General features: G+C 52.5%; 2 protein-coding genes across 6 annotated transcripts in view; both read left to right on the top strand.

Moving 5' to 3' along the window:
* Positions 1-15224, top strand: part of EXOC6B (exocyst complex component 6B) — a 290871-nt gene that overhangs the window by 143997 nt on the left and 131650 nt on the right. For all 5 annotated transcript variants that reach the window (XM_068189179.1, XM_068189178.1, XM_068189176.1 and 2 more), the window contains one exon: positions 140-208. In XM_068189179.1, coding sequence (XP_068045280.1) covers positions 140-208 — 69 coding nt within the window. The remainder of the gene's footprint in view (positions 1-139; positions 209-15224) is intronic.
* RAB11FIP5 (RAB11 family interacting protein 5) overlaps positions 1-15224 on the top strand; it is a 447460-nt gene that overhangs the window by 349249 nt on the left and 82987 nt on the right. The gene's annotated exons all lie outside the window — the stretch shown is intronic.

The following is a 15224-nucleotide window of genomic DNA, read 5'->3' as shown; positions in this document are numbered from 1 at the left end:
TTAATAGGATTTTACTTGTCTGTCTGTGATATTTTAGTGCTCCACTTACCCATAATTAAATTTTTTGCAGTTTTACTTCCTCACACATGGATTTTTGGTGAGTTTCCCATGCTTTTCATGGATTTTCTCCCTGGTTTAGGTGCCTGGAGCCCAGGATTTGGTGGATTTCTCCCCGGTCTATCGATGCCTCCACATCTACTCCGTCCTGGTGAGTGAATCTGGGATTTTTCTACCTTGGGGAATTCCATGGATCTGCCCCTCCGTCCTTTATCCTGGGATGTGCATCGCTGAGCGAGGGAAAAAGCCAGGGATGGACGGATTTGGGGAAAACCTGTAGAATTCCTTCATGCAGGGCACAGAAATGCAAAGGGAGTTTTCTCCTGCTGTCACAAATCCGTAATTTTTAATGTGTTTCTATTTCTTAGTTGTTGGGTTTGCCTCCAAGAATTGCTCTTTGGATGCAGGAATTCTGTTGTTCCATGGGAATGGAGGAGTTTGGGGCAGGGACTGGCTGGATTCTGACACTGTTTGCTCCAAGGAAAATGAATTATTCTGTGGGAATGGGAGAGTTTGCGCAGGAATTGGTTGGATTCTGATGCCATTTCCTCCAGGAATCCTTTGGATCCATTAACTTCGTTATTCTATGGAAATGGGGAAGTTTTGGAGTGGGATTGGTTGGATTCTGACCTTGTTTTCTCCAAGAATTCCTCTTTGGATCCAGTAATTCCATTATTCCTTGGGAATGGAGGAGTTTTTGGACAGGAACTTGTTGGATTCTGATGCTGTTTGCTCCAAGAATTCCTCTTTTGATGCAGTAATTTCATTTTTCCATGGAAATGGGAGAATTTTGGGGTGGAGTTGGTTGGGTTCTGATACTGTTTTCTCCAACAATACTTTTTTTGGATGCAGTATTTTCAATATTCCATGGAAATGGATGAGTTTTGGGCAGGAATTGGTTGGATTCTCTGATACCATTTTCTCCAGGAATCCTTTGGATTAATTAACTTAGTTATTCTATGGAAATGGGAGAGTTTTGGAGTGGGATTGGTTGGATTCTGACCTTGTTTCCTCCAAGATTTCCTCTTTGGATCCAGTAATTCCATTATTCCTTGGAAATGGAGGAGTTTTTGGGCAGGGATTGGCTAGATTCTGATGCTGTTTCCTCCAAGAATTCCTCTTTGGATTCATTAATTTTGTTATTCTGTGGGAAAGGGAGAGTTTTGGGCAGGACTTGGTTGGATTCTCTGATACCATTTTCTCCAAGGATTCTTTGGATTCAGTAACTTCGTTATTCCATACAAATGGAGGAGTTTTGGGGGAGAAATTGTTTGAATTCTGATGTTATTTTCTCCAAGAATACTTTTTTGGAACGCAGCAATTTTGTTATTCCCTGAAAAAATGGGAGAGTTTGGGGCAGGAGGTGGTAAGATTCTGATTCTGTTTTCTCCAAGAATTTTTCTTTGGCCACAGTTAATTTTGTTTTCCATGGAAATGGAGGAGTTTTGGGGTGGAATTCCTCAGAAATGGATCGTTTGCTGCACCTTGGAGACCTTCACTGCCCTGCCAGCTCCGTCTGACAGGAGCAGCTTTGCTGCCATCCCCAAATCCACTCTTGCCCGGATCACTCTGAGATTCCTGAGGGAAAAATTCCTGCAGATTGTGCCAGGAATTTGTTTTTTGACTGAAAATGGTTCCTTGGAGCCATCCTAGAGAGCTCCTGTTTCCACAGGCTGGCTCCTGGGAATTCTGCGTACATTGATTTTTTAAAATATTAATTTCTAAGGAAGGCAGATAAGGAACCTTTGGAGCACATCCTCCAACTTTGAACTGGGAATTTTTTGGATGCTTCCAGCAGCATCCAAGCCTTGAATCTCCTGATCCAAAGGACTTGTGGAGCCTCATCCCTATCTAGGGATGTTTGGAGCTCACCCTCCAACTCTGAATTTCAAGGATGTTTCCAGGAGCATGGAAGCCTTGGATCTGCCATTACAAGGAATTTATGGAGTCTCATCCCCTTTCCCGGGCCTTTGGATCTCAGCCTCCAAGCCTGAATTTCAGGGAAGCATCCGAGCCTTGAATTTCTTGATCCAAAAAGTTTGTGGAGTCTCATCCCTTTTTAGGGACGTTTGAAACTCATGCTCCAACTCTGGGTTTCAGGGATGCTTCCAGCAGCATCTGGGCCTTGACTGTGCCATTCCAAGGAAGTGCATCCCTTTTCCTGGGCCTTGGGAGCTCACCCTCCAGATTTTAATTTTGGGGATGCATCCGAGCCTTGAATCTCCTGATCCAAGGAACCTGTGGAGCCTCATCCTTTTCTAGGGACGTTTGGAGCTCACCCTCCAACTCTGAATTTCGAGGATGTTTCGAGGAGCATGGAAGCCCTGAATCTGCTATTCGAAGGAACTTACGGCATCTCATCCCTTTTCCAGGGCCTTTGGAGCTCACCCTCCCACTCTGAATTTCAGGGAAGCATCTGAGCCTTGAGTCTCCTGATCCAAGGAACCTGTGGAGCCTCATCCCTTTCTAGGGACATCTGGAGCTCACCTTCCAACTTGGAATTTCAGGGATGTTTCGAGGAGCACCCAAGCCCTGAATCTGCCATTACGAGGAACCTATGGAGTCTCTTCCCTTTTCCTGGGCCTTGGGAGATCACCCTCCAAATTTTAATTTTGGGGATGCATCCGAGCCATAAATCTCCTGATCCAAGGAACCTGTGGAGCCTCGTCCCTTTCTAGGGAAATTCGGAGCTCACCCTCCAACTCTGAATTTCAGGGATGTTTCGAGGAGCACCCAAACCCTGAATCTGCCATTATGAGGAACCTATGGAGTCTCTTCCCTTTTCCAGGGCCTTGGGAGCTCACCCTCCAAGTCTGAATTTCAGGGAAGCATCCAAGCCTTGAATCTCCTGATCCACAGAACCTGTGGAGCCTCGTCCCTTTTTAGGGACCTTTGGAACTCATTCTCCAACTCTGGGTTTCAGGGATGCTTCCAGCAGCATCTGGGCCTTGACTGTGCCATCCCAAGGAACCTGCATCCCTTTTCCAGGGCCGTTGGAGCCCAGGAGCTGTTGTGGGGCTCTTCCCCTGTGGTTGGGCAACCCAAATGCCAGGCAGGAGATGAAAGGAGCTCTGTGTTGCCAGCTTTCCTCCCTTGCCAGCCTGGAGAGGGAATTGTTTCCCAGTTCCCGGCGTCTCCAGCGATCCACACGAGTTTGCTGAAGGAAAAGAACTGTCAGAAACCCCGTTCCTATAAAACATCTTTTTGTGCCCCTCATCTGTTCATAATTAGGTCATTTGGCCACATTGCCGTGAGATTTTCTTGGAATGAGAAGTTTCCCTCCCCAGAATGTGTGGCTGTGTTTATCTTGGAGGAGTATCCCAGTTCTCCAGGCAGAGCTGGGAGCTGGAGCAGGAGTTTGTTAATTGGGAATTAGGAGGGAGCTGAAAGGCTGGGGGTGTGGCTGAAAGTGCCACTTTATTTGGGGAAACTTCAGGCAGAAACATGGATCATGGAGACGGGGTTGGGAATCCCATTGGAGGAGCAGCCAGGCCTCGGTTTGACACGAGGGTGTGAGTTTGATATGGATTTGATATGGATTTGGTATGGGTTTAATACAGGTTTATTATGGATTTAAATTGGATTTAATATGGACTTAATTTGGACTGAATTTGGATTTATTATGGATTTGCTGGTGTGATTGTCCACAAAGGTGTTCTGAGGAGGGTCAGCAGCTTCTGCTGGTGGATGGGGCAGTTTTGAACATTCCAAATGGTTGCATTCCAAGGATTTCAAGGCCAAGACATGGAATTGCTTTGCTTCACATAACAGAAATGGGCTTGTTTCTGCATTGGGGATTTTTTTTTGTCTTGCTGCTTCACTTTTGAATCAGAATGAGGGATTGATCCTTAGAAATGTGTTGGGGGAAGCAACAGATCCATGGGATGGATCTGGGTGGGATTGCCTCCTTCTAGAGGTGGGAATGGTGCAGGGGACTGGGTGGTGGTGTCCCTACAAGGGACAGGGGGGAGCATGGGATGGGATGAGAGGGAATGGCCAGGGGAGGTTTAGGTCAGGTATTGGGAAAATTTCTTTGTGGAAAGGTTTTCCAGCAGTTCCCATCCCTGCAGGGACGTGGCCCTTGTGCTGCCTTGTGAGGCTGCCCTGGAGCAGAGGCTGGGCAGAGTCACAGAATAAAACAGGGATTCATTAAAAGGATCTCCTCTGGATCCACCTTGGGCAGCACCAGAGCCCAGCCAGGGCTGCACCCAAGATGAACCCAAATGGTCCCAAAATGCACGAGCGCTCCCGGGGGCTCTCACTGTGATCAGCTCTGCTCCATTGGCACATTGCAGTTCATTGTCCCATTCCAGCTTTAGCCCGTGCAGTCCCATCCTGCTTGTTTTTCTCTCCCCAGCCCACGTTGTTTGTGCTCCTGGGCTGAGATTTGGATCATCTGTCCTTGGTCCCCAGCTGGAGAAGGAATTGTTTTGTCTCCCTCCTTTCTAATGAGAGCTCATCATCCCATAATATGAAGCTCAGAAATGCACACTAAAGCAGCACAGAATGTGAAAAATAGAAAAGCTGAAACCTGAGGCATCGCTTGGGGACACAGGACAGGGCTGGGGATGGTTGGATTCAGTCCCAGAGGATTTTTCCAAACTCAGGGATTCCGTGGAGAGGTTCAAGCAGGGCAGGAGTTCAGAGCCAGCAGCTCTGTCCCCACCCTGAGCTGGGACCAGCCCCTGCTCCCATTCCTGTGCCTGCTCCCATTCCTCCTGTTCATCCCCAGCCCAGACCCTACCAACAGGAATGCAAGCTAACAACGAGCAGAAATCAGAGCTGAGCTCTAGGGAAGGTGTTTTAGGGAGCCAGGAGCAGGATACAAAACTCCCTGAGCAGCAAATTGCCCTTTTGCTGACCTGAGCCTGAGTCCTGGCCTGGCTTTCTAGGCCCAGCTCGGGTGGAGCCATGTCAGAGATCCTGCACAGCATCGAGGGAACGGCCCCAGCAGTGTCAGACGGAAGGATCATAATGTAATAGTTCCCCAAAACTCCCAATATTTGTCATTTACAATGGCGTTATCTCAGAGCTTGGCCTGCAGTTAAAAAGGCCCACGTTGAATAAACATTGAGATATTTATTATTTTTAGTGAAATCGACCTTCCAGTCACCTCGGTTTTATGGCTGCGCTGCTTATAAATTCCCAAAGGATTATTTGCAAACTCCTGCTCCTATCTGGCAGCCTTATCAGCAGGGCAGGAGTTCACATATTGTACCGGGGGGTCAGCCCGCGGTCATGGGCTTCCAGAGGGGGCCAGGCACCTGTAAATCCTGCAAATCCTTCCCTCGGCAACCAAGGCGAAGGACAACATCCAACAGGCATGGAGACTTTTCCAGGAAACGCTGAACTTTGGCAGGAAGGGCAGAGCAGGGGGAAAGAAAGTGAAGGAAGGTCAGGCGGGGGTTAATTGAGAGCTGGACCTTGGCGTGGTGGCGGCTGCGGGGTAGGACAGGCTCTCCTGGGATGTTTTATGGGATTGTTCATCCCAATTTTTCCTGGGGAGGAAGGAGCTGCCTAAGGGAGAGATGGGAGTGGGGAGGGTTTGGATTTCTGAAGATATCAAACAAAACATCCCAAAATCTTCAGGGTGCCTCCATCCCAAACCAGTCCAGGAATCTCTGAACAATTTAAGGAGAGGGACTGGCAGCAAGTCTAAGATGGGACTTTCGTGGTCAGGTGGGCAATGTCTGGCCTGGTTTGAGCTGACCCTGAGCCCTAAGCCCAGCCCAGGTTCTGTTCAGCCATTTCAGGCTCTCCTGGGATGTTTTATGGGATTGTTCATCCCAATTCCTTTCCTGGAGGGGAAGGAGCTGCCTAAGGGAGAGATGGGAGTGGGGAGGGTTTGGATTTCTGAAGATATTAAACAAAACATCCCAACATCTTCAGGGTGCCTCCATCCCAAACCAGCCTGGGAATTTATGAATTTAAGAAGAAATTGGGGATTTAAGAAGGGGAGCCAAATCCAAAGATGGGAATTTCGTGGTCAGGTGGGCAATGCCTGGCCTGGTTTGAGCTGACCCTGAGCCCTAAGCCCAGCCCAGGCCGAGCTCAGCAGCCCTGCCTATCTCAGGCCATTCACCTGCAGCCTGGGCTGGTGGCATCAGCTCCATCCCTCCTGGCAGAGGAGCCGTGGAAAACGGCAATATTGTGACCTAAAGAACAAACCCAGAACGTGATTTCACCGTTGACGGGTCGATCTTTTATGTTGCCTCTGACCAAAGTCTGTGTAATGCTGGGGCTGCTTTGATCGATATCCAAAATAAAGGAGGAGAGGTGAGGCCTGGGCCAGCTGGTTTATCTGCAGGAGCATCTCAGCAGCTGCTGGGTGCCTTGGATTTCCAGGCCAAGACATGGGATGGCTTCGCTTTACACAACAGAAAATGAAAAGCAGTTCTGTGTTTCATGTTTCCCCTAAGCTGCAAGCGAGGCAGAAAGCAAAGAGTGAACCCAAAGCAGAAAGGAATGAAAAAAAAAAAAAAAAGGCAAAAAAACTCAAGGCAGAGTGGGCTGCACTGAAGGTGCTCCCAAAAAGTTGTCAGGAGGCAGCTGAGGGTGATTTAAGTCCCTTAAAGTCTTCCCCGAGCGGGGCTGGTGCCTGTTAGCGCTCATTTAGGCTCTGCCTCGGCGGGGTGGGTTTTTTTAGCTCTGTGCTAATTGCTTCCCAATTACTTTGAGGTTCTTCACATGTTCCTGAAGACACTGGGATCGACACTCCCAGCTCTTTGATCCCAGCTACAAAGGGGTCATTTTAGGGGAAAGAACAAGTGTCCAAAAACAGAGGCAACAAGGCAGAAAGAAAAAGGGAGCGGATTCTGAGGTAAAAACAGCCTTAAAAACTGGAGCTGCTGAAGGATTTCTGGAGAATCCAGAGCTGGATAATTTAGATAAATGGGAGCTGACAGGGATTTACTATAAATTTGTCCTATCTCACCACTGACATTTTTATCTATGCCACCTCTCCCCCAACCCTCGAGCTGCTTTGATGCACAAAATGCATTAAAAAGGTAAAAAAAAAGAAAAGTACAGTTAATAATAGCCCCCCTATTTTACTGCAAACAATCGGCGTAGGAATATCTTGTCAGGGTGGATAGTCTGTATCCTTTTGGAACAGCTCTCCTTGGGAATTTTAGGGGAGGACAAGTTTTGTATCTTCTAGTGCCCAGCCAGCACAGCCTTGGGAAGAGAAACAAGGTTTTCTTTTGGGATTATCACTGGAATCACTTGCTGCAGGAGCTGCTCAGGGGTCCCTGGGCTCAAGGTGAACCTGTGGAATTCCCACCTGGAGCAGATTCCATTGGAAATGGGGGATCCCGTGGATCCTGGCTCTCCCAGACCTGCACTGAAATAATTTTAATTCCTCTCACAGGCGTGATGCTGCTGGTGCTGCCTGCCCGAATCCTCCTTTTCCTGCTTTTTCGGGATGGGATTGGGAAGGGGGGCTCAGCTCGTCTGTGGGGTTGGGGCTCCCACTCCCTCCCCACCCTCCTGGGGGCTCAGCATCCCCACCAAAAATATTTGTGCTTTGCAGAGGGTGCAAAACAATTTAAATTCTCCTTTAGGAACCACAGCTCCAACAATGAGAGCCACCCAGCCCTGCCTTTCAGATGAAACCAAACCTTTTTTCTCTTTGTAGCACCACTTGTTCCTTTTATTCCACAGTGCAACACAAACCCCACCATGGAAACTCTGTGGTTCCTCAGTTTCAGAGCTGGGGCTTGTCGAGTTTTCCTTGAGAACTCGAAAACTTTTTTTTTAATTTTTTAATTTTTTTTTTTTTTTTTGGAAAGGAGCAGGGCACACAGAGTGGAAAAAAAAAATATCCCTCTCTGGTGACTCCTTGTTCATCTCAGGCACTTTGCAGCCTGTCCCATGGCCGTGTCCTGGCATTTCTCAGCGTCTGGTGCCTGGTGCGGGGAGATAGCTGTAAACAGAGCTCTGAGATCATAGGGGAAGGCTGGGGGGAGCCACTTTGTGCACGGCATTGATAAGGCCACAGGAAAAGCCATTAGAGCGGGCCGGTGTCAGTGACCTGTGATAACCACCCTGTCCTACGTGCTAATGGAGCCTGGCCCGCGCCGGGCCCTGGTGGCAGCGGATTGAACTTTGGGAATTGTCACAATTGTCACAGCGCTCCTTTAACCCCCTGACCTCCTTTTTTTTTTTTTTTTATTTTTTTTTTTCTCCCCCGGGAGAAAAGCGCTTGGCTGCGATCAAAGCGGCGGTGGAGAAATCAGTGTTGGTTCGGGGCCGGCCTGATAGGATCACAGGGCTTGAAATATTCCCCTTGGAAAACAGACATGGAAAAGGGGGGGAAAAAAATAAAAAAAACCACCCTGAGCCAGGGAGGTTTTCCTGCAATAGCCTGGATGCAGACTCCTCGTCAGCTGAGGGGAGGGGGAGCAGCAGCAGCGCTTTCCCAGGGCTGGGAATATCCTGGGGGTTTGGATTTAGGGCTGGTTTCATCCCCTCAATCCCATCCCGCTCTCAGTGGCCAGCCCTGTTTGCCCCGACTGGGGGAAACTGATGGAATGTGTTTGGTGGCCCATGGGATCACTCCCTGGGGAGGGATCTGGGGGGTTTCTGGTCTGACCTCCTGGAATGAGGGATAGGTGGGATCTTGGGAGAGAATTCCTGGCTGGGAGGGTGGAGAGAGGCTGGGCTGGAATTCCCAGAGCAGCTGTGGCTGCCCCTGGATCCCTGGCAGTGCCCAAGGCCAGGCTGGACACTGGGGCTGGGAGCAGACTGGGACAGTGGGAGGTGTCCCTGCCATGGATGGGGCTGGGCTGGATGAGCTCTCAGGTCCCTTCCCAGCCAAACCATTCCGTGATTCCATGGAAGCAGCTCTGAGATCAGCCCAGGCTGTTCAGGGATTTATCCCATCTTGTGTTGAAAACCTCCAAGACTACAGAACCTCTCTGAGAACTTGTCCTGTCCTGCCCTTGTCCCCTGTGCCGGCACTGCTGGGGCACCTCCAGTGCTGGGGCAGCTCTGGAGAGCCCTGGAGGGGCTGGAGCGTGGCCAGGGCAGGGAACGGAGCTGGGAAGGGGCTGGAGAGTTCCTGAGGGAGCTGGGAAGGGGCTAGAGAGTTCCTGAGGGAGCTGGGAAGGGGCTGGAGAGCTCCTGAGGGAGCTGGGAAGGGGCTGGAGAGTTCCTGAGGGAGCTGGGAAGGGGCTGGAGAGTTCCTGAGGGAGCTGGGAAGGGGCTGGAGAGTTCCTGAGGGAGCTGGGAAGGGGCTGGAGAATTCCTGAGGGAGCTGGGAAGGGGCTCAGCCTGGAGCAAAGGAGGCTCAGGGGGGACCTTGTGGCTCTGCACAGCTCCTGCCAGGAGGGGACAGCCGGGGGGTCGGGCTGTGCTCCAGGGAACAGGAACAGGAGGAGAGGGAACGGCCTCAGGGGAGCCTCAGGATGGGCACTGGGGACATTCCTCATGGGAAGGCCTTGGAAGTGCCCAGGGCAGGGGTGGCATCCCCATTCCTGGCAGGATTTCAGAGCCCTGTGGATGTAGCACTGGGGGACACTGGGCAGTGGTGGCCTTGCCTGTGCTGGGGATGGTCAGACCCGATGATCTTAAAGACCTTTTCCAATCTTTTCCAATCATTCCATGATCCTGTGACTTTTCCCTTTTGGTTGGAGTCACTGAGGAGCTCCTGGCAGTTCCCTGTGGCTCCTCCAGGTCACTGCCCCCGGAGTGGAGCCGGACATGTCCCAGGACAGGCCCTGCCGTGGTCCCCGTGGTCCCCAGCTCCATTTGGGGTGACTCCCTGAGCTCCTTGATCCCAACCCTCTGGAACTGACCACCCCACTCATTATTTATTTATCCAACTGTGCCTCATCCATACAGGGACATCCACGTTTAGGTTGGGAATATTGTGGAAAAGAAATATTTTAAGAATTAAAAGAATTAAAGTCTGGTTAAGGTTAGGGACACCCTCTTCTTTCCCAGGATCCCCAAATCCTGCTGTGCCAGCACATCATTGGCATAACTCCTGCTTAAATATATCCTGGTTCTCCCCACTCCCCTTCTCCTCCATTCTCCTGGAATTCTGTCCCAGGTGGACTCAGCTCAGGGACTGAAAGTTCTGGAATTCTTCCCATCATTTTTTCAGCCTTTACTGCAGCATTCACCTTTTCCCACTCGATTCCAAGGTATTTTTGAAGGAATTTTAGCCACTCTGGAGCTGCTGGATGCAGGGAGCTCCAAGGCCATGGGGATTTTGTTGGGAATGTTCACCTTGTTCAGGGTCCAGCTGAGTTCCAGCCCCGCTCCTCGCATTGTGCAGGCGTGGGAAGGCTCTTCCCAAGATTTGCTGTTTCCGGGCTTTGGGGCTCAGGAGGGTCCCAGGAATGTTTGGAAAACGCCTCAGTTGCCCCAGAGGACTCTGTGGTGGTGTCCAGAAGGGAGATATCGCAAAAATAACAAGTGATAGGGGCGGAAGTGAAGTGATTTGGAAGGAATTTCCCTGGAGAACGTTTGTGTTCTAAGGTAAAACTCAGTTTAGCACAAAGGGAAATGGTGAATTCCCACTCTTTTCCCATCCTCTGGTTGTGGATTCAAACCATAAAGGAATGGTTTGTGTTGAAGGAACCTTCAATCCCATCTAATCCCAATGGCAGGGGCACCCAATTCAGATTGGAACAGCTCGTGGAAAAGTTGGTCCAAGTCTAAATTTGCTGAATTTGAAGTAAAATCAGGAATCTCCAAGCCCTTTCCATGTAAAATTTGAAGCTCTCCAAGGCTGGAGGCTGCCCAGCCTCTCTGCTCCAACATTTGACCACCCTCTGTGGAATTTTTTTCCCATTTCATTGATTTTAATTCCTCCTTTTGCATTTTGTCCCTTGCTCTGTTTTGCTGAGTGTTTCCAAGAAGATCCTGGGTCCATCTGTTCTGGAATCCAGGATTGGATGTGCTTCCTCAGCCTTCTCCCTCCTCTCCTTCCCCAGCTGGCCCAGTCCCACTGAACTGATGCTGATATTCCACATTTAGGGCTTATTTTGACTCCTAAAAATGAACCAAAGCCTCTCTCTGTGCCACTTCTTGGGGACATTGGAAGACCCAAATCCGACCCTGGTGAGCAGTTCCAGTTTTTCCTGATTATCCCTGAAATTTGAGGTCTTGCCCATAGTGGCGTTGGCTCCAGCTGTGGGAATCATGGGAAAATGACAGGAATAGGGCATGAAGGGAAGGAAAGCTGGGAGGGTTCTGTCCCTCTTTGTGGGAAATGAGGATGTGTCAGCCAGGAACTCCGAGATTGCAAGGGGAGACTTCGGACCATCAAATCATGGAATTGTTGAGGTTGGAAAAGCCCTCTGAGGTCACCCAGTCCAGCCCTGCCAGGGCCACTGCTGTCCCATGTCCCCAAGTGACACGTCCACAGGGCTTGGAAATCCCTGCAGGGATGGGGACTCCAGCCCTGCCAGAGCTGGGCAGCCCTTTCCATGAGGAATTTCCTCAAATTTTCATCCTAAACCTCCCATGGCATAGCTGCTTCCATTCTCCTGTTGTTCCCTGGGAGCAGATCCTGACCCTCCCCGGCTGTCCCCTCCTGCCAGGGACTTGTGCAGAGCCACAGGGTCCTCCCTGAGCCTCTTCTCCAGGCTGAGCACTCCTGGAAGATCCTTGGGCTCAGCTCAGCTGAGCTCAGCCTATCCCTGAACCTCCATCCATAAATAAACCCTGGGGGATTCTCCTGTGCAGCCCAGAAACTCCAGCCTTTATTTTATTTTTTGGGAGGGGGTTTGTGGGGGCCTCTGGAGCTGTAAATCCACACTGCCTCTGTTCCATCCCTCTCCAGCAGGGCTCGGAGCCCAGCTGCAGCCGCTGTTTTCCTGCTCTTTATGTTTCTCATCCTAAAGCCCTATAAGCACCGGGAGCTGGGAAATGATTCCCATCCTGTTTGCAATAAATCCCTGGTTTTATGAAGGGTCCCGAAGCCGGCTGGACACGAATTCTCCACATGTTTACAAATATTTGTGCAGGAAAAAAGGGTGAGCAACGTCCAGGACGGGCTTCTGACGCATATTCCCCCCTGTTTCAGTCCTTTGTTCAGGAAAACCTGGAAGCCAGGCTGGATCTGCACAATGAACAAACGCTGCCGTTGCATTCCGGGAGCAGCCAGAGCAGCGGGGAATGGGAGAAACTCCCACAAAAAAAGGGGTTTCGGGGTTGTGTTGTGTGGAAAGGGATGGGAAAGCTCCGAAATCGCTGTACACAAAGGTTGGGGATGTTCCCAAGGGCGGCGCTGCCCTCGCAGAGGGTTTTCCGTGGATCCTTTGGAATCCACGGGGTTTGGCTGTGGAGAAAAGCAGCTCTTTTATGGTTTGAAGGTGGGAGCTGGAGGTCTGGGGGACTTCTGATCTTCAGGTTTCACCTTTTTGTGGGGGCTGAATCATCTCCTCGCAGCCTCGGCGCGGCCCACGGGGGCTGTGTGGGGAGCAGGGGTTTGGCTCTTCCCTTAAATCCCCTCTCCCGACTCCGTCTTGCCCCGGCCGTGGTTGTGGTGTGGGATTGAAACCCCATGGAATCCTTCAGGATACGAACTTGTTGGGAAAACCAGAGGCTTGAAAAGCTGCTCCTGTTGCATCTTGTCATGGTTTCAGGTATTAACCAAAGGACAAGGGCGGATCTGTGTAAAAACTCTTTATTGGGATGCTCCAGGACGTGTTTTCCACAGGTGTTGGGTGGGAAGGTTCATCTCAGTTTTGTTTCTAGACTCTGGAAGTGCTCACAGCCAGGTTGGACGGGGCTTGGAGAAACTTTGGGTAATGGAAGGTGTCCCTGCCCACGGCAGGGAGTGGAACTGGATGGTCTTCAAGGTTTCTTCCAGCCCAAGCCATTCCGTGGTCCCTGGAGCACATCCAGAAGCTCCATAGGGAAGGTGTCCCCATCCTCACAGCACCACGGATGAAGGTTGGAGGGAAGCTCTGGAGATCACCATGTCCAGCTCCCCACGGAGCTGCAGGAGGTTCTCAGGTCTGTGTCCCACTGGGACAGAGCTCCACAGCTTCTCTGGGCAGCCTGTCCCAGTGGTAGGAATTCCTGTGGGAATTCCTTTATTTCAGCTTGTCCTGAGCAGGGTCTGGCTCTGCTGTCTCAGCTTTCCCTTTGGTGCCTGTCCCTCAGAGTGATGGAGGCGCCCAAGGAGGGGCTGGACGTGGCCCTGGGGGCCGTGGTGGAGTTCGGTCCGGTTGGACTCGATCCAGGGGCCTTTTCCACCCTAATTATTCTCACGTTCCTGGAACTCCCAGAATCCATCCAGCTCTTCCTGCAGCTCGGCTGTGACCTCGGCTCTGCTGCCGAAGGTGCTCTCCAGCCAATCCAGGATCCGCTGGTACCTGGAGATCTCCCCCAGCTGCCTCAGCCCGGCCTCGGTCAGCCGGGCCACCCTGACCCTGCGCTGGGCCAGCTCCGTGCTGTCCCCAGGGTCCCCTGCCCGGCCCTGCGTGACCGTGGCTGTCCCTGGGCTGCCGTGGCCGCTGGCTGGGGCCCTGCTCCGGCCAGGAGCAGCCAGGGGTGCTGCCAGCGCAGGGGGTAGTGGCTGGTGGCTGGTGCCGGGGTCACGTGCGGGCCGGGCAGGAGCTGTCACCTCCTGGGCCAGCCTGGCGTGGGGCACGGCCACCTGCAGGGGACAGAGGGCGAGTGAGGTTGGCCCTGGCTGCTGTTGTGGCTCCTGGCCTGGGGAAGGTGTTGGGTGCCATCTCCAGGGGTCTCCCAAGGGCTCCGTGGTGGCTCCCAGTGTCCCACGGGCTCTCCGGGCTGGGTGGCCCTGGCAGCCTCATCCCACGGGGGGACTAGCCCTGGATGCCCTGTGTCCCACTGCCCCTGTGTGCCACCTTCAGCTGCCTGTGTCCCACCTGTGGTTTGTTCCTGTGTCCCACCTGTACCTGTGTCTCACCTTTGCCTGCCACTGTCCCACCTGCCATTCCCTGTGTCCCATCTCTGGTTGTTCCCCATGTCCCACCTATGGTTTTTTCCCTATGTCCCATCTCCGGTTGTTCCCCATGTCCCACCTGTGGTTTTTTCCCTGTGTCCCGTCTCTGGTTGTTCCCTGTGTCCCACCTGCGGTTCCCGTGTCCCACTTGTGGCTCCCTGTGTCCCACTTGTTTAGTTGCCTGTGTCCCACCTGTACCTGTGTCCCACCTGTGGTGGTTTCCTTGTGTCCCATCTCTGGCTGCCCGTGTCCCACTTGTTATTCCCAGTGTCCCACCTGAAGGTCCCTATATCCCACTTGTGGCTCTCTATGTCCCACCTGAAATTCCCTGTGTCCCCACCTGTTATTCCCTGTGTCCCACCTGTGATTCCCCCATGTCCCACCCGTTATTCCCTGGGTCCCACCTGCAGGCAGGAGGAGCTGTGGGGAGCAGTCCTTGGCCCATCCCATCCCATCCCATCCCATCCCATCCCATCCCTCCCTGTGTCCCCTCCTGTCCCCTCCCTCACCTGGCCCCTTCTCTGGGGGGTCGCCTGCCCCTTCCTGGGCTGGGATTTGGGATTTGCCTTCTCCGCCATCTCCGTGATCCTGAGCCTCAGAGGGCTTGGGGGATCCTCTGAGGGATCCCGGGAAGTGCGGCCTCCTGAGGGAGGGGTGTTCCTGGCAGTGTCCCCAAGGTCACAAAGGGCTCTGGGCACGGCACAACCCCGTGTCACAAAGGGCCCTGGGACACCACGACAACCAGGGGACTGTCTGGCTCCAGCTGGAACTGGTTGGAATTGGATGGAACTGGATGGAGATGGTTGGGACAAGCCCAGGGGCAGCCACAGCTGCTCTGGACACCCTGTGCCAGGGCCTTCCCCACCCTCCCAGCCAGGAATTCCTTGCAAGATCCCAGCCCAATCTCCCCTTTCCCAGTGGAAGCCATTCCCTGGGTCCTGTCCCTCTGTCCCTTGTCCCCAGTCCCTCTCCAGCTCTCCTGGAGCCCCTCCAGGCCCTGCAAGGGGCTCTGAGCTCTGCCTGGAGCCTTCCCTTCTCCAGGGGAACATTCCCAGCTCTCCCAGCCTGGCTCCAGCCCTGGAGCAGCTCCGGGGCCTCCTCTGGGCTCTCTCCAGCAGCTCCACGTCCTCCTGCTGCTGGCCCCAGGGCTGGGGCAGCTCTGCAGGTGGGCTCTCACCTGAGGGGCACAGGGACACAATTCCCACCTTTCCTTTGGGATCAGCCCTGGGCTCGAGGG

The sequence above is a fragment of the Anomalospiza imberbis genome, chromosome 4 (genome assembly GCF_031753505.1).
Source record: "Anomalospiza imberbis isolate Cuckoo-Finch-1a 21T00152 chromosome 4, ASM3175350v1, whole genome shotgun sequence".
In the NCBI taxonomy this organism is placed as follows: Eukaryota; Metazoa; Chordata; class Aves; order Passeriformes; family Viduidae; genus Anomalospiza; species Anomalospiza imberbis.
Note: the sequence above shows the minus strand (reverse complement) of the source record. Positions and strands in the feature narration are given on the sequence as shown.